The 27,120-nt window shown below is 36.2% G+C and overlaps 5 protein-coding genes across 5 annotated transcripts; 3 read left to right on the forward strand and 2 right to left on the reverse strand.

The window, feature by feature from the left end:
* The first annotated feature begins 81 nt into the window (after positions 1 to 81).
* Positions 82 to 3,895, forward strand: LOC21407706 (CTL-like protein DDB_G0288717). The gene is made up of 3 exons (XM_010092021.2): positions 82 to 1,280; positions 1,972 to 2,317; positions 3,483 to 3,895. The coding sequence occupies exons 1-3, from the start codon at positions 211 to 213 to the stop codon at positions 3,732 to 3,734; spliced, it is 1,668 nt and encodes a 555-aa protein (XP_010090323.1). The 5' UTR covers positions 82 to 210; the 3' UTR covers positions 3,735 to 3,895.
* A 615-nt stretch (positions 3,896 to 4,510) lies between these two features.
* On the reverse strand, positions 4,511 to 8,173 carry LOC21411019 (probable LRR receptor-like serine/threonine-protein kinase At3g47570). The gene is made up of 3 exons (XM_024161582.1): positions 5,407 to 8,173; positions 4,845 to 5,220; positions 4,511 to 4,703 (listed from the first exon to the last, which is right to left on the reverse strand). The coding sequence occupies exons 1-3, from the start codon at positions 8,120 to 8,122 to the stop codon at positions 4,658 to 4,660; spliced, it is 3,138 nt and encodes a 1,045-aa protein (XP_024017350.1). The 5' UTR covers positions 8,123 to 8,173; the 3' UTR covers positions 4,511 to 4,657.
* Positions 8,174 to 12,919: 4,746 nt separating this feature from the next.
* On the reverse strand, positions 12,920 to 13,783 carry LOC21407707 (mitogen-activated protein kinase kinase kinase 17). The gene has a single exon (XM_010092022.1). The coding sequence runs from the start codon at positions 13,781 to 13,783 to the stop codon at positions 12,920 to 12,922; it is 864 nt and encodes a 287-aa protein (XP_010090324.1).
* A 1,063-nt stretch (positions 13,784 to 14,846) lies between these two features.
* LOC21407708 (26S proteasome non-ATPase regulatory subunit 4 homolog) lies at positions 14,847 to 17,875 on the forward strand. The gene is made up of 12 exons (XM_024161583.1): positions 14,847 to 14,948; positions 15,069 to 15,182; positions 15,277 to 15,382; positions 15,777 to 15,891; positions 15,966 to 16,175; positions 16,286 to 16,341; positions 16,377 to 16,636; positions 16,821 to 16,914; positions 17,048 to 17,136; positions 17,223 to 17,291; positions 17,453 to 17,521; positions 17,636 to 17,875. Exons 1-11 carry the CDS (start codon positions 14,937 to 14,939, stop codon positions 17,489 to 17,491), a joined length of 1,164 nt encoding a protein of 387 aa, XP_024017351.1. The 5' UTR covers positions 14,847 to 14,936; the 3' UTR covers positions 17,492 to 17,521; positions 17,636 to 17,875.
* Positions 17,876 to 24,585: 6,710 nt separating this feature from the next.
* Positions 24,586 to 25,644, forward strand: LOC21407709 (actin-depolymerizing factor 5). Its single transcript, XM_010092024.2, has 3 exons — positions 24,586 to 24,683; positions 24,785 to 25,044; positions 25,271 to 25,644. The coding sequence occupies exons 1-3, from the start codon at positions 24,663 to 24,665 to the stop codon at positions 25,419 to 25,421; spliced, it is 432 nt and encodes a 143-aa protein (XP_010090326.1). The 5' UTR covers positions 24,586 to 24,662; the 3' UTR covers positions 25,422 to 25,644.
* Positions 25,645 to 27,120: the final 1,476 nt, after the last annotated feature.

The raw sequence follows: 27,120 nt of genomic DNA on the forward strand, positions 1-27,120 counted from the left end.
TGAATGAATGGCCAGGACTCCCACATATTATTAAATAAAAAAAATACTTTGCTTAAAAAAAGAACAACATATGACCGACCAAGTGTTCCAATTAATTTTCAACAAAAACAAATACTACTCAGCTTTTATGCTCATCGTCAACTAGAAAATGTTCCTCTTCCTGTTCTAACCCAAAACGATCTCTTTCTTTATCTATCCATCTGAGCTCCAATGGGGAGCAGCTCCGACGAAAACGACAAACCCATATCCCTATACGGCACGTCGTCGCCGTCCCAACAACCCCTCCTCTCCAAGCCACCTCATCTCGACGACTCTCCTCCTCCGCCGCTGCCGCCGCCGCCGTCGTACTACGACCGCCGCCGCGAATCCGACGCTTCCCAGTACCTCCAGATCTCCTACAATTACGGCCCCAGACCCTTCAAGGACCTCCCTTTCCTCATCCTTTTCCTCGTCTTCGTCCTCTCCACCTTCGGCTTCGGCATCTTCGCCGTCTTCCACCGCAACGCAAACTACTCCAACCTCTCTTCCTTCGTTTATGACTCCAATTCCACTTCTTGCGTCGAACACAAAAACCAACTTTCCTCTTCTTCCAATTGGGTTTTCTTCTTCTTCTCTTCTTCTTCCCCCGTTCTCAAGGATCTGATATGGACGCTCGTAATTACGCTCGTTCTCAGCTTACCCATTTGCTTACTCTTCCTCTTGGCTCTCAAGCGTTACACCAAACACATCGTCTACGCTTCTCTTCCTTTCTTCATCCTCATCCCCATCTTCTTCAACGTCTACTGGTTCGTCGCCTGCACGCTCAGCTCCTCTTGCAGCGACGCCTTCCCGTTGGTCTACCGAATTTTGGTTTTGATTTTTGTGTTCTTGGTAAATGGGGTTATTGTTTGGATCTTCGTGGCCAATTGGCATCGGATTGAGCTCACCGTGAGCATAATTGGGGTGGCCTCGAACGCGCTTTTGAAGAACTTGGGATTGTTCTTCGTTTTGCCCTTTTTGAGTCTGTGCTTGATCGTTTATTACGCGCCGATCGTGGTGTTCTTGGTGTTTGCGAGGTCGAACGGGAAGATTGTGGCGCGGGAATCGAGCGGGGAGTACAGTTGTGACTGGAAAGAAGATGGTTGGGTGCCGGCTTACTATGCGCTGGCGATTCTAACCATGCTTTGGTCGGCGGCTGCAATGGTGGAAGCGCAGGTGTTTGTGATCAGTGGGACTATTGCGCAGTGGTACTTCACGAAGGAGGATTCGGCTCCTCGGCGGAGTACCAGAAGCTCTTTGAGGTGAATTTTCGTTTTATTTTTACCATTGCTATTACAGTTCATTCTACTTCTTTGTTTGTTGATGTTTGTACAAGTTTCATGTGTAGGAGGTAGTTGAAGTTGACATTATGAGTCGCAATATTTTGATGAAGCTGATAATTTTGTGATAAGTGAGCAAACTATGTGTTTTTATGTTTTTTCTTTTTTTGGTTAACAGTTAGAGGCACTAATCCTTTACTATCGAGAGTAATAAAATCGAAGAAAAACAATAAAATAACAACACACAGAAGATTTATAGTGGTTCGCCTTAATTGAGGGCTGCATCTACTTTCAACGGTCTCAGAATTTCACTATGATGAAAACGACTACACAAGAAATTTACACACCTCTCTAACCATAATCCCCAATATAATTATTATTAGGGCAAGCGAAAGTACGTGAATGAAAAGTCTAATTACCCTTTAGTTTAATTTGGTAATTAAACTCTGCTTCTGGGGAATAATTAGTTTCCACACGATCAACAATACATTTTTGGGAACCTATGACATGATAAGTTCATACATGGTTTTTATTAGTTAGAGGAAGGTTGTTGAGGTTGACATTGCAAGTGTAAATATTTACGGGTAAAGGTTTTTCTGGTTAAAAGAATATGGTTGGATATAATGTCGATAGTAATCACAATTTCTCGTGGTTTTCTTACTAAAATTTGCAGACATGCCTTTGGCCCCTCCTCCGGCACTATATGTCTTTCGGGCTTACTTATCTTTGTTGTTCGAGTGGTGCGTTCCATTGTTGATACCGCAAGACAAGGGGACATTTCCGGCTTTGTGAGCCTTGCACTACGTTGCTGTGTTAATGCCTTACTGTCAGCTATTGACTTTCTTAACAAGTTCACAATCAACTTTGCTGCAATAACTGGAGAAGCTTATTGCTTATCTGCACGGATGACATTTGAGCTTCTAAAACGGAATCTCCTTTCTGCTGTTTTCGTGGAAACCATCTCCACTCGTCTGCTGGCTGGCATTGCCTTCGTAGTTTCAGCAATATATGCAATTGCGGTGCGTATAACAAATTTTTTCTTGTTTTATGCTTGTCAATTGATGTTCTAAGATGGTGATGATTAGGTATGACGGAGAGTAATTCATGATTCAGAAATATTCGTCCATGTAGTCAGTGTTCTGACCTTTCAAATCTGCTTTCCCCTATTTGTACGCTAGCAAAGAAAAGATTAAGTGCGTGGTAGTACTTTTTTGTCTTTGAGTCTAAGGCCGTGTTCGGCAGAGGGAAAGAAAATGGGAGGAAGGAAAGCTATATAATCTAGGTGAGGAAAAATCAAAGAGGAAGGGGAGTATCTTTCTCTTATTGCGTCAATTATGAATCCCTCCAACCCTTCAAACTTTAGAAGGATCAAAATTGGACTCCAAGGGAGGATCTTGAATCCCCCACTCTAATCCCTTCTACCACACAACCGTAAGTGTAAAAATTTATTCACTAATCCTTTCACTCCTATCCCTCCTCCAACTTTTACCACTTACCGAACAAGGCACATAGACCTAAAGATTTGGTCAATTTCTTAATTAAAAGGATTATTCTCACTGGTGCCCTCTAAATTTTAGAGTCATTCTCAGTTTACCCCTTCAACTTTAAAAACTCTTATTTTCCCCTCTGAACTTTGAATTGTTCTCACTTAATCCCTTTTGTTGTAATTTCTGTTAAAATCATACGGAAAAATATGGGGTTAAGTGTGTTCATGTGGTTTATATATATATATATATATATATATATATATATTTTTTGGGACAAAAATCTAATCAAAAAGACCACTTGATTACGTTATTCTCTTTTTTCCTATATCTTTTTAACAGAAATTGCAACAGAAGGGGTTAAGTGGAAACAATTCAAAGTTTAGGGGGCAAATTGAGAATGGCCCTAAAGTGCAGGGAGTATTAGTGATAATAATCCTAATTAAAACCTTTTAAGGAAGGGTGACTACAGGATGGAGAAGCATGCAATAGGTTGGGGTTGGTTAGAGTCATTGTCCAAGTAAATGTATATTTCACCATATAGGTTTGTACAATTTTGATATATGACCTCCGCTTCACCTTGTCATGTCCTAGTTGCTGAATTGTGAAACTGTTAAATAATTTTTTGTTCTACTCTTTGTTTTCTTCCTTATAGTTCGAATGTTTGTTAATGTTTTATGATCATGACATGCATAAGCAGACTTGGGCAATCTTAAAGGGTGTAAGCGATGTCGGGTCTGATTCATACTTCGTGGCTGCACTGGCGTGGTTGCTGCTGATCTTGGTGTTATGGTACTTTGTGCATGTGCTGGACAATGTGGTTGACACCGTGTACGTGTGCTATGCCATAGATAGAGACAGGGGAGAGGTCTATAAACAGGAAGTTCACGAGGTTTACGTTTACCTGCCAATTAGCAGAAACCATGGATCATCTCCAATCACCGGTGTATGATAAACAGTGGTTGAACTCTGCAATTATTTGTCGTTGTTGTTGTTGGCCTGTGTTTGTTCCCTGTATGAAACTCAGTATTGTTTATTGACGGATTGTGCATAAGTCAGCGAGTTTGCCCATGTAAAGTTTGAGGTTTTATCAATAAAGATAGAAATTATTTGTGCCAGTTTGAGCATTTTTTAGTTTGATTTCTTATCTGTCCTGCAGAAGATAAATTGTCATGAAATTTCTCGTCAGAGAGAAGGTAAGATGAGTTATCGGAGTAATTGTTTTCAGGATTAATTAATAGGCGGCTTATCCTTTCTCCTGTCCTCCCTACCAGAATTTTTAGTCTTACAATTGTGTATGTAACTATGTATTAAGCGCCCTCTGTACAGGTACAGACAAAGTGCTACGCATAAACAACAAAATTGTTAAAAGCACAGCAAGAGAACAACGTAAAAGCGACACCGTGAATATAAGAATTTCAGTAAACGACGGCAACCTGAAAACGGCAAAAAAAGTGCGAACGACGAGAAAATAAGAACGAAAAAAAATTAGTAATAAAAACGACAAGAAGAATAAAAATGGAAACGGCAAATAAATGAATGACAAAAACTCACAAAAGGACAATAAATTGAATAAACGACAGAAAATTGAAAACGACAAAATTGGAAGTAAATGACAACAATAACAAAACAGCAATAAATGAATGTACGACAATAAAGTTTACATCGATTCATCATTTCAAGTTCAACTGCAAGAAACAGGCATCACGCCTGAAAATATAAGCGCGCTAGTCATACTATTTTAATAGTTGAGCACGAACATAAGTCTTGTGGAAAACAAAACCAAGGCTAAAACAGAAACTACTCAACACACAATTGGACTTCTAAACATTACTGCTAGCTAATTTATGCGTAACACAAGTGTTTGCAGGACATTTAACAACCCTCTTCAACATTTAAAATTCGGGCTCCACTGTTGTTCCTGCAAAATGAAATTAGGAAACTATGAGGTAATTGTTTTTCTCTCTTTTTTGTAAAGAAATATGAGAATAAAAAAAAAGGGGGAATGTAAGATTTAGTGCATTTTCCAAGGGAAGATAAGCTATTCTATAGATCCTTGTACCTAGTATCTTTGAGAAGCATGTTTTTTATTTTTTGCAAGTCCTTGAGGGCATAATTAATCTTCATCCTGTTTCCTGGTAATTCCTCTGAACACTTCAAACCAGTCGTCAATATAGACATTAAGCATTCATATACTCTGCCGCTTCTTGGTTGCACCATTATGTCTCTGCGAGATGCTTCCGCTTGTCCTTCTTTCGGGAGACTTTGATAAACTATCTCCATCGCTCTTTCTGGCAATGTTATTTTGACAAATTGATGAAGACTAAGGCCTTCAAGATTTTCATTTGTGGGTTTTTTTCCTGTGAAGATTTCCAACAAAAGAATTCCAAAGCTATACACATCTCCTTGGATTGACACTTTGGTTCCCATGCCATATTCTTCAATATCTCACAAGTTGAATAAAAATATTGGAGTTAGTGTGTGTGTATATATCGATGCATGCATGTGCATGTACTACATATGTTACGTACATAAACACGCGTTAAAAAAGATAACAAAAAAAAAGTGTCAGGGAAACCACAATCATTTATGCTTTAGTAAAGATAATTAGAAAATAAAATTACCTGGAGCTGCATATCCAATTGTTCCCCTTATTCCAACAGAGCTTGTTTGATTTTGGGATATCTGAACATTGTTTTCTGCAATAATCCTTGACAACCCAAAGTCACCCACGTGGGCAGTCATGTCTTGATCAAGTAGAACGTTGCTTGGCTTTAGGTCACAATGTATAATCGGCTGTCCACTGTGGTTATGAAGATAATCCAATGCCGATGCCACATCAATGACTATGTTCAACCGTTGAGTCAAAGGTAAACTTTTCCTCTGGTTTTCCCCCATTTGTAGAGGTGGATGCAACCAATCTTCTAAGCTTCCATTTGGCATCAATTCATAGATGAGGGCTTTGAAATCATTACCTTGGAAGTCGACACTTGAGCAAGAAGTAATGATTTTCACAAGATTACGATGCCTGACATTCCTTAGAGTTTCACATTCTGCCATAAAACTCTTGGAAGCTCCTCTCCTTTCAAGGTCAAAGACCTTCGCTGCTATGGGCAATTGATGTGGTTCAAGAATCCCTTTATATACCGAGCCAAAGCCACCGAAACCAATCAGGTTTTCTGGACAAAACCCATTAGTTGCTTTCAAAAGCTCCGCATAAGAAATATTCAAGAATGGAACATTCCCCGACAAAGATTCTAAAGATTGCTGCTTTCTTTTCTTCCTAAAGCAACAAATGATCAGAAAAACTGACATCAAACATACTCCAAGAAGGCTACAGACAATGGAGATTATCAGCTTTCGGGTGGAGGACAAGTTTTGCTTCCTTGGAGATTTCTTAGAGCATTGTGCCAAGTGTAAATTAGCTATGCCCCCACAAAGCTTATCATTACCAGCAAGTGAAATATTAGCACTGGCATTACTAAAAACACCTCCACTTGGTACTTCACCCTCAAGATCATTAAAAGATAGATCTAACTTTGATAAAAAGACAAATTTGCCAAAGTCTTCTGGTATATGCCCAGAAATGTTATTGTGTGAAAGATCCAATTCTTCAATAGCTTTTAAGGAACTCAGAGATTCAATGGTTCCTTCAAACATATTGTGATCCATAGAAAGCCATCTTAAGCTTGTGCACTCAGCAAGTGTACTAGGAATATCACCGGTCAACTGATTGTGAGAAACTCCCAACTCAGCAAGATTTTTCAAGTTACCAACTTCGGATGGTAAAGATCCAGTGAGACGATTTCTAGAGAGTGTTAAAGACAATGATAAAGAGGACAACCCAATTACATTTGGAGGAATGGTGCCATTCAGGGAATTACCATGGAGGTGTAGTAATTGCAAGTTTTTGCAGTTTTCAAGACTCGAAGGAATGTTTCCCTGTAGATTGTTATCTTCTAGTTGAAGCGTATTTAATAACGTGAGATTTCCAAGGGAGGAAGGGATTTCCCCAGATAATTCATTACCGGCCAAATATAGTGATCCCAAATTGCGAAGTTTACCAATAGTTGTAGGAATGGTCCCAGTGAGCCGATTGTGACCTAAATACAGTGCTTTTAAGTTCATAAGATTTCCGATGCTGGGTGAAATGTTTCCTAAAATTCGACTATTTGCAAGGCACAGAACTTCAAGTTTATCTGTAAGGTTTCCTACAGAATTGGGAAAATTTCCTCCGAAGTTATTTTGTTGAATCTGAAGTGTTAGCAGATTGCTACAATTGGTTAAAGAGGTGAAGAAGTCCATATCATTTTCTTTCCCATACCCAAGATTAGAAGCCCCAATAACTACCCGCTCAAGTTTCTTTAAGTTTCCAAAAATAGTAGGAATCCGTCCAAAGAAGTTATTCTCCTCAATTTCAAAGTAAACAAGGTTTGAAGCATTTGAAAAAGAGACTGGAATGGTTCCACTAAATTGGTTTCCCCATGCAAAAAATGTTTCGATATTTGGAAGGGTAAGCCCAATGTTACGAGGAAAGCTACCTTGAAGCTGATTCCCACAAACAGAAAAAGCAACAAGGCTCGACAAGTTAAAGACAGCTTCAGGGATTGTACCTGATAACATATTGAGAGACACGCGAAAAGAAATCAAGCTCTTCAATTGGCCTAGTGATGCTGGAACGTTTCCCTTCAACTTATTTGCTGACACAATAAGTTCTTTGAGGGATGAGATATTCCCTAGATGAGGTGGAATACTTCCTTCCAAACTGTTTCTCACGAGAATTAGTTGCTCCAGCGTTGGGAGAAAGCCAATCTCAGAAGGGATGTTACCGGTGAACGCGTTGTATCCAAAATCGATGCTTATCAACTTAGAGCAGTTTGATAAACTAGTTGGTATTCGTCCTCCGAAGGAATTGTTTGCCAAAACCAGCTGTTGCAACCTCAGCAAGCGACCAATCTCATTTGGTAGTTCTCCATGGAAACTATTGTTTGAGACATCGAGTGTTCGAAGAAAACTGAGGTTCCCAACGGAGAGAGATATGGAACCTTTCAAACTAAGCGACCGTAAATTCACTTGGGTGACTCTTTGGTGCTTGTGACCACATGAAACACCATGCCACTGGCAGAAATGGAGAGAATCGTTCCATGAGCTTGTGATCCCAAGAGGATCTTCGGTAATTTGAGCCTTGATTGCGAGCAACGCGAGCCTGTCTGTGATATTTCCATGAACAATCGAGGCAGTGGTAACCCCAACAATCGCGATGATGGCTAAAGTCAGGATCTTAATGCAAAAGTTCAAAAGAGAAAGAAAAGACGATGTTTGGATTAATACTGCCCTCATTTTCGCAGGTTTTTTTGACGTCTACAAAGAGTTTCTGCACACAGGACTACAAAAGCAGTATGATATGTAGATGAAGAGAACCAAATTGAAGGCCACTAAGCAAGTCTTCCGAAAGTGTACTGCTAGCGGGTCTTCCACTCAACATTGACTGAAATAATACTTGTGCTGTAGTTCAACCAGGAAGTTTTTCCTCAACGTCACTTCACAAGGGCCACAGCTACACAGATACAAATTGTCCTATCTAAAATTGTAAATATCTACGAGGGCCACAGCTACACAGGAAGTTTGTTTTTTTTTTTTTTTTTTTTTTTTTTTTTTTTTTTTTGGGTATTTTTGGATTGGTTGGTAGGAAATATAAAATATCTATTATAGTTCTATTATCAGCTATGGGCTTAAATCTAAGAGAAATTTTAGAGAATGTTTGCTTCACTAAAATTTTCTTATCTTTCCTCAAAAATAAGCAAAAAAAAAAAAAAATTAAAAGAAAATGTCATTTTGAAGTTTTATAAACAATTTACTTGTGTAGGCGGCGATATGGTATTTTCTAAATCCTTATGTAAAGAATTACAAAAAAAATTCTTTCAACAAAGATGTGAATTAAGAAGAATTGGTCGATGAAATATGAACCGTAGACTGAATCTTGATATACCTCAAAACACTATATTTTTATTACCGTGAGATATATTGGCAGTTACAGATTATTTGTGATTGGAATGAAATTCGAAACCTACAAATTCACCGATTCACCAATTATGAATTGGGCGTTTTAACCATTCAGCCATGCTTAGAGGAGATCTCATACATGGTGAATAACCAAATTCCAATTACAATAACATCCGTTGCAAATGAAATCAAACTCTTCCTGGAGCAAGAAAAATAGAAATATATATATATATATATATATTATTCACGTAATCCATAAACCATGATCTGTATACCAACACTCACATAATCTAAAAACCATAGTTTGATTTCCGTAGTTCACAGCACAATACCAATTGACTACGAACATGTGAAGACAAACAATTGACAATTCTATAGCCTGAATTTATCCCAAGAAAACAATATATATAAACCATTGTTATTATATATTTATCACCTCAGATATCAAATCAATGCCATCTAGACCATTTCCGACGTGTCTCACTGGATATCCAACGAAGTAGGCCTGGGAAAAACATTACTCCAATGCAGCGGAACACCGAAAAATTCTCGGTTTTTTCGGTTTTTTAATTAATCAAACTAAACTGAAAATAAAATTACTTTGGAAATTGAAATTAAAAGAAACTTGTCCTATCTAAAATTGTAATTCAAAATAAAGGATCTAATTCTGTTCTAAAAATTTGGAAATAACATTATCAAAGGGAAACAATAAAATAGGAAATAAACTCTAGTTTTGAAATTCAAAACCCTTATTTAAAAAACAACAGAAATTGTATTAAATAACATATTTTTAAAACTAAATGAAGTAAATAGTAAATTTTAAAATTATTTGAAATAAATAACAATTTATTGTGTAAGTGTATTATTTACGATTAGTAAAAAATAATTTACGTGATAAAAAATATTTATTTACATGAAAAAAAAAAATCTTTTTAACAGTAGTAAAAAACAATTTACGCGGAAATTCATAAATCTGCTATTTAGATATTACTTTGTTTGGTTAGCTAGGCGGTATTGTAAGGTATCTGGTACTGATAGATTGGGGAATCATTTTCCAATGACTGATCCCACCTTGTCCAGAAATATTCTTTATGTCAAGATGGTATAGCTACGGTTAAGGACTAGCTTTGCAAGGATAAAGAGCTACTCTCCGCCACCAAATTGCTTCATGTAATTAAATCTAAATGTACAAGAGAACAAACACGCACACACGAGACAAGCAATGTGACGAGGTTCGGCAATTAAGAGCCTATATATGTCCTCGGATGAGCAATATGTGAAAAATCAGGATTACACACTTGAAGAACACAGTTCGATCGTTGGAAACTATTGTTCGAGACATCGAGTATTCGAAGAAAACTGAGGTTCCCAACGGAGTGAGATATGGAATCTTTCAAACTCCACAGCCATAAATCCAAGTTGGTGACTCTTTGCTGCTTGTGACCACAGGAAACGCCTTGCCACAGGCAGAAATGGAGAGTCATTCCATGAGCTTGTGATCCCAAGAGGATCCTCAGTAATCTGAGCCTTGATTGCAAGCAACGCAAGCCTGTATCTGTGATGTTAGGTCCGTTTTTCGATTGGTGTCACAAAGAGTACTATAACACTAGTTGTAACACTGATGACAGATACGTGTAAATGGATACATTTTTTTTTTATTCAGCAGCAGCAAATTATAAGTGCAGAAAAGTAATGTGAAAACATAAAAGACACCAGAAAATGATATTGTAGTTCGGTGCGCACACCTACTCTGTGGAGTCACGCCCAGACAGTAAACAACCTACTAAGATAAAGAGATTACAAACACCAATCGGTCTTACACACTCAAAGCCTCCCTTCTTGATGTTGTCGCTGCTGTGGAGAATCTTTTTACTGGCCTTGTCCAGCGAGTACCACTCAACTTTGAAAACTTTCTCCCAAAAGCCATACGTTCTTCTCCCAAAGAACCACTTTTTATTTTTTTTCACTCAATGAACATTAGAGCAGCTTTTTGCTGCATAATATATCATTCAAAAAGCTCTACCACGTTCATGGCTGCAAACCAAATATATACACTCTAAATTGGTCTATAGTCTCTATTCTTCCACCAAAATCACCCTCAATAAAGCAACTTCTCCTCTAAGGATTCTTCTCATACATAGAGCCCATCAATTAGCCACCAAAAATCAAACCAATCAGCTCCATATTTGCTTCATGTACATCACCTTCTAAATCATTCATCAATCAAGCCAAAAATCACTCCACGTACAAGGAATCTATATATATATATATATATATATATATTATCACCAAGCAATAAATCAAGCTTGATACTCCACGTGATTAGCTTTCTTCCTTCTTTAATTCGGATTTGTCAACCATTTTAAATACAGAATCAGGCAGTACTTTCCATGATTTTCATCAAGAAAAACATTCCATATTCGAAGCAATCAAGCAACCAAAATCGTCTTTAATTTTTTTCATAAATACAAGTTGCCAAATGTACATGTTTTTGAATTTTTACAATCAATGCCAACAAATTGCCAACTAAAGTCCTAACATGTGACATTTCCATCACGCTAAGGTAAGTTCCACAGCTGCACGAATACAAAGTGGAGAGTAGCCAATACGGGGATAAAGTTGAAAATGGTTTGAGCTTTATCATGGTAGAAATTAAAGTATTCATTTTGACTAAGCTGACTCTTAGAGCTCAACCTGCAGAGTCTTCATTTTAACTTACAAATTTACATCAGAATTAAGTTTACATGGCGTATTCTTTTTTTTTACAAATTTCCATAACTTTTCAAGGGAAAAACAAAAAAGAAAAAATTCCGCATTTTACGATTATAAAAACTAAGAAAAAAAATCTTATTTTGTTGTTGTTTTCAAAATTTAAATATGACATTTTATTTAAATATATATATATGGTCAAGTTTGTAACAAGTTTAAAGTTTATTTTGATGCAATTCACAAATTACATTGGAAATCTGTAAATATATAGTTATTTCAGAAGATGCATATATATAAAGGAGGTTTTAGAAATTTGAAAAGTTTATATACACAACTTCTCTACAGAGGAGAAGCTTGAGAAGAGAAACCGTGGACTATGAGAAATCAGCTTCTCTAATATTTGTTATGACGAGACAAGAAAAAAAAAATCAAGAAAGGAAATGGACAAGGAGAATAAAAAAGGAAGAAACTCAAGATTCCAACCAAATGAAAAGAGAGAGAATGAAAATTTCTACAGATGAGAAGCTTGAGAAGAGAATTGCAGGGAGAGATAGCATGTTGCGAGACTTGATCCCGCTCTTTTCCCTTATAAAAAACCAAATTTATAGTTGGTGGGAAAACAACAAAAAAATTGGAAAAAGACTAAAAAGGGCTCTTCATTACCTTTACTATTGTACACAAATGTTAGTCTTTTTTTTTTTTTTTTGGAAAATAGATGTTATTCATATTGCTTGACATTTTACCTTTAAAATTTATTTGATGAACTATCCTATGAAGTGAAATAAATAAAATGATTTTTCTATTGGCTAATAAGTATTGTTAGTCTCTGAACTTTGAGTATGGTGATATTTTGATTTCTACTTTTTTTTTAATTTCATTCATTAATTTTTAGCGTAAGAGATTGTCAGAAATCAAAAGTTTAACAATTAATATGTTAAAACTAAAAGTTTAAGAATGAAATTATCATTATACTTAAAGTTTAAAGACTAATAGAATCGATAACCCTTTTTGATTTTATAAGGAACATTTTATTTTATTTTATTTTATTTTGTGAAAAGTGATTGTTCTTAGTTGTTCAATTGTTATTTTTGCAAATAAGAAGTTCTAGAACATTATTTTAGTAATAACACCTTCTTAATTTATATTTCTCTCCTTTATGAAGTTCAATGTAAACGCAAAATAAATAAATAAATAAATAAATTGCATCATCCGAATCCATCCAACTTAATTATAAATCAAAATTATAACATCGCATGAGGAAAATCAAGTCTTGAATAATTTATAGGATTTGAATACAAAACAAACTAATCCTTAGAAACACAAAAGAACATTATTCTAACGTTCACATAATACTTGAATAAACCCTAACATGAATCACACCATAATAACAATTCAACTTCAACTTGGATCAGTTTCACACAGTGCTCAAACTTCACTCACATACGGATGATTCAACAACATCCGTGCCGTCCATCGTTCGCGGGGATCTCTCGCCAAGCACTTTCTCAAGAAATCCCTCCCAATTTCCGTCACGGCGCAAGGTATCGGCGGGGTCATCTTTGTAGAAGCCAACAGATGAACCATATCAAGTCTTGGAGTACACTCCAAGACATGCCACGCACTTTTTGCAGTATGCATCTCTATCACAATACAACCCAAAGACCATATATCCAGCGCAGGCCCAATCTGTCCGAGCACCACCGATTCCGGTGACATGTAACACGGGGTTCCTCGAAACCTGTTCTTGTAGTCATCTGGAATTATTACTTCATCAGGCTCCTTAGTCAACCCGAAATCCGCTATCTTAACTCGATAACACCCACGTTGATCAGAAGGAAAGACAAGAATGTTATCGGGCTTTAAATCGCAGTGGACGTAACCTTTTGCGTGCATGTATCGAAGGCCTTTCAGTATAATCGTAGTGTAGATTCTGATGTTTATATCCCGTAATATGAATGTTTGGATCAAGTCCGAAAGTGTGCCAAAAGGTGCATATTCAAGAACTAGATTGTATAATTGCATTCCTCTTTCGACCGTTACCTTGTGGCCAAAGCAAACAATGATTTCGGGACAGTCCCCAAGATTGGCAAGGACTCTCTTCTCCTTAAAGAGAGAAGTGGATAATGCTAGAAAGCTTGTTTTCACAGCAAGTAGGTGATTCAACTCATTAAAATTTGTCAAAAAAGTTAAATACACTGCACCATATGAACCACTACCAAGAAATCTGACTCTACGCCAAACTATTAAACCTGGAAATAGATTCCATGGAACACTAGAAGTGGAATCCATATTGGACACAAAACACAACACAACGCTTAAACCTAGTTAGCTACGACCAGCAAAAGAAAATCTATCATCTTTAGATGTCTAACAGTTTTTAGTGCTTCTTTACGTATGGGGAGGAACAATATATACACAAAAAATGGTTCATCTATGTACGAGTCCTTTTCTTCTTCTTAGTCCGAGTCATATTTTACTTCTAAGAGTTTGAAATTTGTACTCTGGATAAGCTGTACTGAATTTCTTGATTTCCTTCTTGTAACGAAATTCTATTTCTAACAGGCGAATATTTCTGCCCTAAAATTTTTTATAAAAAAGGATAGACATAAATTAGAAAAAGAAGGTCTCTCTAAAAGAGAAAATTAGTGAACTTAATTTGAATGCATTGTTTTAAGATTTTTATCATTTATTTTTTATTAATATCTTTTGACTAATATCGTTCTTTAACTAAAAAGTATTAATCAAATATATAAATCTAAAACTCATGCATTCTTGGGTATTTGTCTCTTTTTCCATCTCTTAAAATATCAAAATCTAAGAAACGACCCCAACAAAAATATTAAAAGGTCGTACAGGTAAGAATAGCTAGAAATAGAACAATAACGAAAACGACATCAAAAAATAACTTGGAAAACTACTCCGTGAGGACGAACGACAAGGTTCTTACATTAGTAAACAAGAAGTACAAAGAAAAGGTCGGAAAAAGTAATGAAATGGCAGAATTAATTCCTTTAATTGGAACTTAGATGAAAAACAAAGGAGTGTAAGTGTATTACGTAGTTTAATTAAGTGATTTTTTTTTTTGAACTTTTTTTTTTGTTTCTTTTCATGAAAAAATTAATTATGTCTCGCAGAGAAAATGAATCATGGAAAAATTTTAGAACTTTTTTTTTCTTTTAATGAATACCAAAAATTTTAATTTTACTCCCAAGGTGCTAACTACTAATACGCTTCAAGTTTCAACTTGAACAATTGTAGAAAAATAAAAATAAAAATACAATAAAACAGTGGGTGCGTTTTACAAAAATGGAAACGACGGGGGTTAGGAGAAAAATAATAATAATATTTAAAAGCACCACTTAAATAAAAGAGAAGAAATTGCGAAATTGCTCTTTTAACTCTGCTGCGCCTGTGTTCCCGATTCTCCATTCTCCAAGCAACCATGGTTCTCGAGGTCGCTCTATGAAAGAAAACCCATCACTAAACTTTCTTTTGTTTTTTGGGTTCCTATCATTTTCAAATTTTTGGGATGTGTAATAATTAGGGTTTTGTTTTTTGCCGATGATTTTATCAGGCGACTATGATATGCATCGACAATTCAGACTGGATGCGAAACGGTGATTACTCTCCCTCTCGATTTCAAGCTCAATCCGACGCTGTTAGTCTCATCTGCGGCGCCAAAACCCAGGTTTTATATTGTGATTTTGACTTAATCTTACATATGATTATTTTTCTTTTTCTTTTTTTACTTAGAGGACTTTTTTTTTTGGTGGAATTGGTAGTCAAATCCGGAGAATACTGTTGGAATTTTGACAATGGCGGGAAAAGGGGTTCGCGTATTGGCCACTCCAACTACTGATCTCGGCAAGATTTTGGGTTGTATGCATGGTATTTCACTTATCTCTCTCTCTGTTTTTTTTTGTATTCTTTTATTTGGCGTAAGTTTTTATCTTTATTCATTGAGGTTTTTTTTTTTTAATCTGAATTTATGTGCTTTTTTTTCATGAATGCTTGGTTCATATTTTTCTTTGAGCGAGTAATGGTCAATTTGGGATTGATTGATCACAGATAAGAGTTTAGAATGGAGAACTTGGAATGGACTAATCTGAATGGAAATGGCGGTAGTAAAAGTATGAACCAAAAAGAGAAATGTTTAAACCGCTGTTTGAATTTGATTTTGTTATTTTAGATTTTTATCATTCCCTTCTTGTTCCTCCATGATAAAGTTGTTAAACACCATTACTATTTTGGTACTGTTTTTCTAATTTCCCCTTGAATAAAGGTCTTGAAATGGGCGGTGAGATGAACATAGCTGCTGGGATTCAGGTGGCTCAGCTGGCTCTTAAGCATCGCCAGAACAAGAATCAGCAACAAAGGATTATAGTTTTTGCTGGAAGGTAGGTCATGGTAGCTTCTTGGATTATTCGTTTTTGGGAATATTTAAACTTATTTGTTCTTTCTTTGCGCTCAGTCCTGTTAAGTATGAGAAGAAGGTATTGGAGATGATTGGGAAGAAACTAAAGAAGAATAGTGTTGCTCTTGATATTGTAAATTTTGGTGAAGAAGATGATGCGAAGCCAGAGAAGTTGGAAGCCCTTCTTGCTGCTGTTAATAATAATGACACCAGTCATATGGTCCATGTTCCTCCTGGTCCCAATGCTCTCTCAGATGTGCTTATAAGGTGTGACATTTTATATCGTGCCTCACTTTGTTATTGGAAGTTTCAAACTAGCAGTTGGACCTTGGAATAATTTGTCACTAGTATTATTTCAACTTTACTACTTCTGGCAGTACACCAGTATTCACTGGAGATGGGGATGGAGGGAGTGGCTTTGCAGCAGCGGCTGGGGGCGCCGCCGGCCCCGGGGGGCAGCAGCGGCTGCAGCCGCTGCAGCATCTGGTGGTGCTTCTGGCTTTGAATTCGGTGTAGATCCCAATATAGATCCTGAGCTGGCTCTGGCCCTCAGAGTTTCTATGGAAGAGGAAAGAGCAAGGCAAGAGGCTGCTGCGAAAAGGGCTGCTGAGGAAGCTGCTAGGCAAGAAAAAGGAGAGGAATCGTCATCCAAAGCAGAGGATGCAACTATGACTGATCATGTTAATGATTCCGCCTCTGAAGAGAATAAGAAGACCACTGATGACATGGTTTCTATTTCTTTGGCTTCTTTTTTGTCATATGTGTTTGTTTTTAACCTTCCATTGCGGTCGATTTATACATTGGCACTTTGCTTCTTGTCAATTATTATCATCTGAATAGAAAGTATTGCTGCTAGCATATCTTCGGCCACCTAATGTAGTAATCTGGTAATTGGAACACTCTGCTTCACAGGCTCTTGGAATGTCGATGAATATCTCTGGATCTGGTCATGCAATAGATGCTGAGATGTTAGATGCGACTAGTGAGGATCAGGAGTTGGCCTTAGGTAACTTCTCTGATGCCATTGAATTCAGTTTGTTAATTGGTGCATGAAATGCAAGTTTGAAACATTGATAGAGACAGTCAAGATTATACATGTCTGTGGGCTCTGATACATAACACTGTCTTGCTACAATAAGCTCTCCAAATGTCCATGCAAGAAAGTACTCCATCAGATGCCAGCAAAGTGTTGGAGGATCAGTCTTTTGTCTCATCTATCCTTGCAACTGTAAGTGGTGTTTCTAATGAACTCAGCATTTGTCGCCTGCAGCATATGCTGAGATTCTCCTGATCTGTTTGTTATTTATTTTGCAGCTTCCTGGAGTTGATCCCAATGATCCTGCAGTCAAAGATCTCCTCGCATCTTTACAAAATCAATCTGAGGTGCGTTCCTAGTGAGTTGGGTGTGTGTGCGTGTGTCGGTGCTGTAAAACATGTCTTTTATGGTGGTTCTATTATCTATTACCACCTTTGCCTGCAATAACCGTTTGCGTGATGGAGTTTGCATTTAATGGTCATGTTTTTGTTTTGTTTAATAATCCCAGCCAAAGAAGGACGATGAGCCCCCGAATGAGAGCAAGTGAAAGTTTAAGATTATGCTTCTAATACTTGAGGTAAGGCAGAGGCTTCAAAATTTGCAACCCAATTATGCCTCTTTACTTTGATGATATCTTGGTTGTTTTAACGTTGACTGGTTTTTCTAAAAGCGTTGCGGTCTTGTCTTGCAGATTAACAGGTTCACTGGTCATGAGTTCTTTATCCCTTGGAAGGCTTATCTATCTCTTAGGATGATTCAAGACCTGACAAAGAGAATGAAAAGTTCTGATTTCCTTCCTGTCTATGAAATTTGCGTTGATTTTCATAATCTTGTAGTGGCAAAGATCAATTCCAGACATTGTATAAATGAGATGAATTGTGGCTCTGATTGCTTACTTGGTGGAAAGAAGAAAGGACGGCATTTGGCGGTACTTCTGTTTTTTCTTTTGCCTCGCTCCTTTATGTGCCCGTCCAATTCGCGGTTTCACATTTCATGTTTTTAGTCTTTTATTATTGATGAAGATGTGGGATATTTCGTTAAGACAATTGCATTAAGACTCCCACAAAGGAAAGAAACTGGATCCCTTCAACCAATACAATTACAAGAGAAAAAAAAAAAAAAAAAAAAAAAAAAAAAAAGCGCGCAAAGAAAATAAGCTTCAGTTTTGTTGCACTTGGAAGGGGTTCGGGGGAGGGGAAGGGTCCCCTCCCTTAGCGTCCCGTCATTCCGAATGAATGAAAAACGGGACTATCCTTACCGCGTCTCGTCATTTCGAAGGAATGGAATAAAGGGACGACTTAATATTTCCTTTCGTCTCGTCATTCTGAAGGAATGAAGTAAAGGACAACATTATCCTCTTCCTCAGACCGCCATTCCGAAGGAATGGAATAAAGGGACGACCTTCCTCGTAGGAACGGCCCACCATTCTGAAGGAGTGAGATAAGGGCCGATCTTATAAAAAAAAAAGCGTTTGAGGCCCGTCATTCCGAAAGAATGGAATAAAGGGCCTACCAAATAAAGAGTTGTAACAATAAAGAGTAGTCGGCCCGCCATTTCGAATGAATTGAATAAAGGGCCTACCAAATAAAAGTCCAGCGTTTTGTAACCAATTCATACATTAATCTTACCGTATGGAGCCGACGTCGGTCAAGTATAGCAGCTAAAGAACTAAAGGCCAATAGAGGTTCACCACTTCTCGTCCTTTAGTTCTTTTAGCGATCATACGGAAAATAGGAGTTGCCCTTCCCGATCCTTGATTAAACAATATCTATACCTCATCTTTTCCGATTTACAGACCGATCAGTGCCGTCTTGTACTCAAGGAGTTGTAACCGGAATTGTTCCCGAGGGATGAGAATAATGTCAGAGACAGGGTTTTGAAACTTTCAATAACTGGGTACTCCTTGAGCGATCACTAATCATCATAGGAAATTAAGACTCTAGAAAATCCGTAACTTTTCCTCAAAATTATATTTCTTATTTTCTCCTCTCTTTATACACTCCAATGCCCCCACATCAAAGGACCTCTCAAGCTGCATTTTAATGGACACATGTCAATGGTCAATATTATCCATTTGGATCGAAAAGGATGCTATAACAAAAAATCAAATAGAACATCGTAGTCAAATAATTTTGTATTTCAAAAGCGAAACAAATCAAAAGGGGAAAAAAAAAAGAAGAAAAAAAGCTGATTGTAACAGTCCTATAAATGTAGTGGATTGGAACAAAAAAAAAATAAAAAATAAAAAAATCTATGCTATGGTTCCTTTGAATAAATAAGCTTCAGTTTTGTTGCACTTGGAAGGGGTTCGGGGGAGGGGAAGGGTCCCCTCCCTTAGCGTCCCGTCATTCCGAATGAATGAAAAACGGGACTATCCTTACCGCGTCTCGTCATTTCGAAGGAATGGAATAAAGGGACGACTTAATATTTCCTTTCGTCTCGTCATTCTGAAGGAATGAAGTAAAGGACAACATTATCCTCTTCCTCAGACCGCCATTCCGAAGGAATGGAATAAAGGGACGACCTTCCTCGTAGGAACGGCCCACCATTCTGAAGGAGTGAGATAAGGGCCGATCTTATAAAAAAAAAGCGTTTGAGGCCCGTCATTCCGAAAGAATGGAATAAAGGGCCTACCAAATAAAGAGTTGTAACAATAAAGAGTAGTCGGCCCGCCATTTCGAATGAATTGAATAAAGGGCCTACCAAATAAAAGTCCAGCGTTTTGTAACCAATTCATACATTAATCTTACCGTATGGAGCCGACGTCGGTCAAGTATAGCAGCTAAAGAACTAAAGGCCAATAGAGGTTCACCACTTCTCGTCCTTTAGTTCTTTTAGCGATCATACGGAAAATAGGAGTTGCCCTTCCCGATCCTTGATTAAACAATATCTATACCTCATCTTTTCCGATTTACAGACCGATCAGTGCCGTCTTGTACTCAAGGAGTTGTAACCGGAATTGTTCCCGAGGGATGAGAATAATGTCAGAGACAGGGTTTTGAAACTTTCAATAACTGGGTACTCCTTGAGCGATCACTAATCATCATAGGAAATTAAGACTCTAGAAAATCCGTAACTTTTCCTCAAAATTATATTTCTTATTTTCTCCTCTCTTTATACACTCCAATGCCCCCACATCAAAGGACCTCTCAAGCTGCATTTTAATGGACACATGTCAATGGTCAATATTATCCATTTGGATCGAAAAGGATGCTATAACAAAAAATCAAATAGAACATCGTAGTCAAATAATTTTGTATTTCAAAAGCGAAACAAATCAAAAGGGGAAAAAAAAAAGAAGAAAAAAAGCTGATTGTAACAGTCCTATAAATGTAGTGGATTGGAACAAAAAAAAAATAAAAAATAAAAAAATCTATGCTATGGTTCCTTTGAATAGTCATAAATTGAAAAGTGAACACTTCGAGGATGTTTGGTAGAGGGATTCGTTCCCTGATTCGAATCATAATTCGTGATTCGCTACAGTATTTTCTCTCACAAAAAATTCACGTAAATCGAAAATAATTTAAATCACATGGTTTGAATCCTTCAACCAAACGTTCTCGACATAATTATCTTTTATTATTATTGTTGTCGTTGTTACTATTACTGTTGTTATTATTGTTGTCGTCTGCTGCTACTGCTAGTTCTTGCTCTAGTCTAATCTAACGTCTTCCCTTTAGTTTTAAATTACGAGCTGATGCATGTATTTATGTATGTGTGTGTAAGCTTGCGTTCACTTGATAACCTTTTTGGATCAATTTCTCAAAACAAAAGAAAAAAATTTGATGCCAACATCCAACCACCATGTTGGCATCCTTATCCTCCAGGTTATATCAAAAAGCATAATATTAATTTCTCCCTGGCCCCTCAAAATGTAACCTAGATAATATCACTCTTCACAATTAAGATTTTTTTTAAAAGGAATTTCTCAAAGAGAGTGGCAAGTGAAACACAGCTAACGCTCCAGCTTCAACCACTAAGGACCCGTTCGGTTAGTTAATTTGAGTTTTTAATTCGAGTTAAGATGTGATGTTGTGTGAGAGTTTTTTACTGTAACAAAAAAGTTAGATGTGACTGTTTCTGAGAGCTTTTTACTGTAGTAAAACTCGAATTCTAAATTCGAATCAGCGAAAAGAACAGGACCTAAGAAAAGGAAACAGGGAGCCAACAAAACAGATTATAAAAGGCTAGTATTAATTAACCATTTTGGGGTAGTGTTATCAATTATGGCTTTACACAGCACGAAACTATGCATTCTCACACCTATCAATCTTCGCCACAATTAAGGTAATTCCAATTGGAAAGGAGCTGAGCTAATGCCGGGATTTGATGGGTCTTTCTCTCCCGAAAGTAAGTTTGTGCAAATCACTCATTCATACAATTAAATCATGGGCTAGATATTGTAACAATGCATTACCATTTGTTCTTAATCAATCACATCTTCACATGTCAAACACGTGATAAACTGTCACACTCTATTCACGTGAGAATTTTTTTTTACACTAAATGAAACCATTAAATTTTCTGAAAAATTAATAGGTGAACGACGTTGTTCCGTCCAACTCACTTTTTTACTGAACAAAATAATTAAAAGGATAAAATTGGTGTACTTAGATGATCTCAGCTTCTTTCCGGAGAAGGTAATTGGACCACAAGGTGGGACTTGATATGTGATTAGAGAATAGAAGATTGCAACCTTAGCAACCCAAAGAATAGCGTAAATATTGTACCAATGCATCACTGATGCCACTACTTCTCGCTAACAAATTACATGTTCACATGTTAAACACGTGGCTACATATCATCACATTATTTTCCCGTGATAATCTCTATTGACACTAAGTCGTATTTGTGTGGTCAGTTCTTTTTGCGATAACGAAAAAAAATGTTAAAAGGATAAAGTTGGTGTACTCAGATAATCTTTAAAGAAGAAAATTCGACGAGCGAAATAAGAATACAAATTGGCAACCTTTAGCGACCCAGCTAGGTTATGCGTGTGGTGTGGGACTATGGACTTGTTTGTCTAGAGAAGGGGTCATATTTCACATGATGGGGCATGTTTCCCCATACAAGTAAGTCCATTCACATCCTTTGCTTACAGATTTCCTGGATCTTAGTTCTTGTTGGTACTACTTTAATCTCCATTCTCATGACTCACCTCTGATCTATCTCCAATATTAGTATTAGGTAGCAATTTCCTACCACATTTTGGTTTTTTATATTTGGTGAATGTCGGAATGCTGCTCCTTTCTGCCACAGATTTATTAAGACAAAGTTGTGGAAAAACTACTCGAAATGCTTAGGAGTAAGGAAAAGAAACTATGCTTCTTGTGCTGTGCATTATTAATTATGAAAGGAAAAAAAAAAGAAAAAAACAAACAGAAGAGAGGCCAAAGTGGGTTTAATCAGGAACCTGAAAAGAAATTTTTATTGGCGGCACATTCATTGACTCATTTGTACCAAGTGACACCTTTTTTTTTTTTTTTTTTTTTTTTTTTTTATCTTTTTCCTCTTGGCTCCTTTTCTTTTTCTTTTTTTTTTTCTGGTGATAAATCCCCCTTTCTTCTTTGCTTTCACGCAAAGACTTTTTGAAGAACACAAAGTGAAAGATCAGATGGAGAAAGGAAGATGTGGGTGTGCGATCCGAGATAGGACCACCACCTTTATCCGTTTTAAGTACTTGTGTTTTCGATATTTCATGTGGTAATTATACTACTTTGTATTGGTCAAATTATAGGAAAACGTGAATACGGTTAATCTGTCATTAGGTCCATGATATGCTCCATGTATGTACCACTGAGCTCAATCTAATCAAAGATTGATTTGGATATTTTCTGCCTCCTGTCGTTTTCTCTCATTATCTCTCTACTATTATTCCTGAAGAAAATGCAAGTTATGCAAATTATTGCAAAGAAAATAAGCCATGAGCTTTAAATAAACAATGGTAAAAAACAAGCTGCAAGGAGGGGGGAAAAAAGAAAAGGGGGAACCAGTAACATCTGATAGAAATGAGAAAGAAAAACTTTTATTCCATCAAATTAGTAGATTGGTACTTCATGTCTCAGGTTGGAAATTTCTATCTCGAAAAAAGAATATTTCTTATCCCAAAAAAGGACTTTAGATCTATTCTAAGAAGACATTTTTTGGAGTATAAGGTACCTATTTGATATTATCTAAATACTGAAGTACCAATCTACTAATTTGGGTTCGTTCACTTCGCTTATTCGAGTTTGTAATTCGAATTGAGATGTGATTTTATGTGAGAGTTTTTTACTGTAGCAAAAAAGTTAGATGTAACTGTTTTTGATAATTTTTTACTGTAGCCAAACTCAAATTCTAAACTCGAATAAGTGAAGTGAACGGGGCATAAGAAAACAATCGTGTTTGGAATTGATTCCGTTTTTGTTTTTCATGTTTTTCGAGAAAGAAAAAATAAAAACGTTTCTAAAACGGTGTTTGGCGCAATAAAGACAAAAAATGAAAATGAAAACGATTTTTTAGTTTAGTGTAAAATGAGAGAGAAATGAAAAACGGCTTTTAGTCGTTTTTCATTTTTTATTTTCGTTTTCTCATCTCTCGAGCAGAGAAAAAGAAAGAGAGACATTAATGAGTTTTTTATAGTAAAAATAATCTATTGATAAAACTACCAAACGCATTTTTAAAAATAATTTATGTCTGAGATTAAAAACGTTTTCATTTTCATACAAAAAATAAAATTATTTTAAAATGAGTTCTAAACGCGCTTACCAAGATTCTATTTTTCCCAACAAATTTATTGTATGTTGTTCTAAATTATATGTTACTATGCTCTTGGGGCAAGTTTTTCTTGTCATAAAACCTTATAATACCACCGCTATATGCTTTGACTGGTCAGAATTCAGCAAGGCCCTGGAAACTCCTCTTTTGTAAGCATATACTATATTTGTGTTATTGCATAAACCAATTATCAATGCTGAAGATAGGTTCAAGTACAAGGACAGAAAATGACAGAGAATTAAGAATTTGTAAAGTGTCATACAATGCAAGTAAACTTACCAGGTGTTGGACCATAGTATGCATAATTCTTGTCAGAGAGATAAAGTTGGTTTCAGGTTCATTCATACTTCACTAAAAAGTAAACTTTAGAGACTATTCCATATTTGGTTGGGATGATTTATTGAGAGATTATGGAATTGAACAAATTAAAGAAGAATGGTAACATATCATGTTCCAGCTAAGTTTCCTTGACACACAAAAAAAAATGAACCATTTTAATTTTTTTATTACTTCTTTGCAGATTTATTGGACACATCTTTTTTCTGGTTGAAAATTTTGAGTCTCTGGTGATTGGTACATTGGTTGTGGGGCCATTTTTTGTGGATATGTATTTTTGCTCATTGTATGCAGAACATGGTGAAGAGTAGGAACATCTTAATTCTTATTCAAGCCCATTTTGTAAAAGAAAACAACTAGCAAAATCCCAGGTGCTACCAAGCCAAAGACAAACAAAATGTGCTAAATTGGGGGCAACTTGGTCATCGAAACAGAACACAAAACAACACCAATAATACAGCACAGATCTAGTGTGGCAAACTTGTAAAAACAGATGAACCATAGTGGCATTTTCATCTGCCAATCTTTATAAACCTCCAATTGCCACATACTCAAGAAATCAGTCTAATCTTCTAACCTTTTTTTTCCTTCTCAACTTCAATATCAACTACAACTAGACAACAACCATGGCTATGGCTTTCAAGATGGTACTTTTCTTCCTCTCTTCTTTAATTTCTCTCAATTCCCATATTTGTTATTCTTCTCTGTCCAATCTTGTATTTGACAATGATGTGTATTCTAACAACAGGCGACGACCGGAATGTGGGTGACAGATGAGTGCAAGAACTCGTTCATGGAGATGAAATGGAAGAAGGTGCATAGGTACATAGTGTTCAAGATCGACGAAAAATCGAAACTTGTCACGGTCGATAAGGTCGGCGGCTCCGGCGAGAGCTACGACGATCTGGCCAAGTCTTTGCCAAACGACGACTGCAGATACGCCGTGTTTGATTTCGACTTTGTCACCGTTGACAATTGCCGGAAGAGCAAAATCTTCTTCATTGCATGGTCCGTACACTTGTACTCCTACTATACTATATTCTATACACCAAGTTACCAATAAAATCGTCAAGAGATGATTGAAAATCATGATAGTCAAGTACTTCAAAATTGCATTTCATGATGTGGGTCACTTTTTTTTTTTTTTTATGTTTGAAATAAAAATACACAAAAAACTCACGGATAGATTGATTTGTTGTTAATTTTATTTACATGTGTCAATTTTTATTTTCAGGGCTCCGACAGCATCAAGGATTAGAGCAAAAATGTTGTATGCAACATCAAAAGATGGGCTGAGGAGAGTGTTAGATGGGATCCACTATGAAGTCCAGGCCACAGACCCAACTGAGATGGGAATGGATGTGATCCAGGACAGGGCTAAATAGAATCTGATTAAACAAGCCTGTATTTAATGTCATATGCATGTTCTTGGGTCTTACTTGTGCTTAATTAATAACTCCATAGGAGTCCCATACTAGAGATGTGTTTTTCTTCTTTGGTGCCATGTATCTTTTCTTAGATTTTTGGTACTAATGTAAGTTAATCCCTCTAATTTTGTAATAAATAAGTTATCATGTCCCACTGTGCTAATCCTAATTACAAAGCACCTTTTCATGTAATCCCCTCTTTTCTCATGTTTAACGTTTAAGGTGAAAAAAAAAAAAAAAAAAAAAAAAAAAAAAAAAAGGATGAACTAGTGCACACTTTGGAACGCTAATGCTTCTCAAGATTAGATGTAGTCTCAGAAATTTTTAGTGATTTTGCGTTCATAATTATTATTTTTAAATTTTGAGGGGAGATGATTTGAACTCTGCACTTAGTGTCGCACCAGACTATACCTGCAATTACTACTGCATTCATAATTATTAAGCTCTTGAAAATTAACTTAGTGAAAAGTTGAAAACTACCTTCATTTTATAATCATAAATTTCAGTAGACCCTAATTTAACTCTAAATTACGATAATAAATCGGTTTATAAGAAAAAAAATACTAGTTTTACCTTGCAAGAAATGAAAGCTAGCTCAAATTAAGTAGGATTGAAAGTGGACGATAAGCCTTGAATTCTAATGAATTAATTTCATTTATGTTCCCTTGTTATGTGTTCCTCCATTATTTGTTTGACAAGAGCTTGGCCTCAACTTTGTTTAGGTTTGCCATTATTAAACTTTAATGTTATTCTACTCTTCTCATCTATTACTTTATTAAAGGCTAACTTTAGTCATTTATCATCTATTCTTTTTTATGTTCTCTTTTCTTTTGAGATTGGATTATCGAATGCTCAGACCACTCGAAAGGGCATTAGTGGAATTGATCAGAGGATTCAGACGAGGGATGTTCTGTCCCTGTCGCGCCAACCACACCCAACCAAGAATAAAATAAAACCAATAAAAATATGAACAAATAAATAAAAAAAGAATATTGGTTATGATTTGAGGTAAAGTTTCCTATTTACTTTCCAATAATCTAGATGCTTTTTAATTATTGAGTCACAATAAGAAGGCACCAAATGATGAGAGAACAACGGTTGAAACTAGCAAAAATATAATTGCTTTGAATTTGGAGGAGTCGGTTAAATAGAAACAAACAAACATATAAATAAATATTGGCTATATAATTGCCATTGATTATTCTGAATACCCTGTACCTGCCTTATTTCCAATCCATCAAGTCTTCCAATTAAAAGATATTATCCTCGACCAACTTGTTATTGTTTCTGTTTTGCTAAATACTCGACCAAATTATTCTTATTGTTAACCCTTCCAATTGTGATTTATGTTTTTCTTCATTATAAATTGTATTTTTGTGGGAGCACTTAATAGAAATACTACAAATCCATGCTTTGAATAATTTATACTATAAGTATTTGCATATAATGTTTTTGGGAGAAAGAGGAAAATAGACCATAACTTGAAATGAATTAAAATTAATAGGCCAATAGTTTACATAAGTTAATAAATAGGCTAAATTACTGTTTTTGTCCATAACTTGTCATAACTTGTCTGGTTATGAACCATAACTTGACAAGTTATTGTCCATAAATCACGATTTTTGTCCATAACTTGTGTGGTTATAAATTATAACTT

The sequence above is a fragment of the Morus notabilis genome, unplaced genomic scaffold (assembly GCF_000414095.1).
Source record: "Morus notabilis unplaced genomic scaffold, ASM41409v2 Scaffold137, whole genome shotgun sequence".
Classification (NCBI taxonomy): domain Eukaryota; kingdom Viridiplantae; phylum Streptophyta; class Magnoliopsida; order Rosales; family Moraceae; genus Morus; species Morus notabilis.

Coding starts and splice junctions, on each gene's coding strand:
- LOC21407707 (XM_010092022.1), bottom strand. CDS start 13,783: ATGGATTCCACTTCTAGTGTTCCATGGAATCTATTTCCAGGTTTAATA.
- LOC21407708 (XM_024161583.1), top strand. Junction 16,915..17,047: donor GGATCAGGAGTTGGCCTTAG/GTAACTTCTCTG, acceptor TGCTACAATAAG/CTCTCCAAATGTCCATGCAA. Junction 17,137..17,222: donor TCTCATCTATCCTTGCAACT/GTAAGTGGTGTT, acceptor TTTATTTTGCAG/CTTCCTGGAGTTGATCCCAA.
- LOC21407709 (XM_010092024.2), top strand. CDS start 24,663: ATGGCTATGGCTTTCAAGATG. Junction 24,684..24,784: donor TGGCTATGGCTTTCAAGATG/GTACTTTTCTTC, acceptor TTCTAACAACAG/GCGACGACCGGAATGTGGGT. Junction 25,045..25,270: donor AAAATCTTCTTCATTGCATG/GTCCGTACACTT, acceptor TTTTATTTTCAG/GGCTCCGACAGCATCAAGGA.
- LOC21407706 (XM_010092021.2), top strand. CDS start 211: ATGGGGAGCAGCTCCGACGAAAACGACAAACCCATATCCCTATACGGC. Junction 1,281..1,971: donor AGTACCAGAAGCTCTTTGAG/GTGAATTTTCGT, acceptor TAAAATTTGCAG/ACATGCCTTTGGCCCCTCCT. Junction 2,318..3,482: donor CAGCAATATATGCAATTGCG/GTGCGTATAACA, acceptor ATGCATAAGCAG/ACTTGGGCAATCTTAAAGGG.
- LOC21411019 (XM_024161582.1), bottom strand. CDS start 8,122: ATGAGGGCAGTATTAATCCAAACATCGTCTTTTCTTTCTCTTTTGAAC. Junction 5,221..5,406: donor AATTGGATATGCAGCTCCAG/GTAATTTTATTT, acceptor GAGATATTGAAG/AATATGGCATGGGAACCAAA. Junction 4,704..4,844: donor ATGCTTCTCAAAGATACTAG/GTACAAGGATCT, acceptor TTCATTTTGCAG/GAACAACAGTGGAGCCCGAA.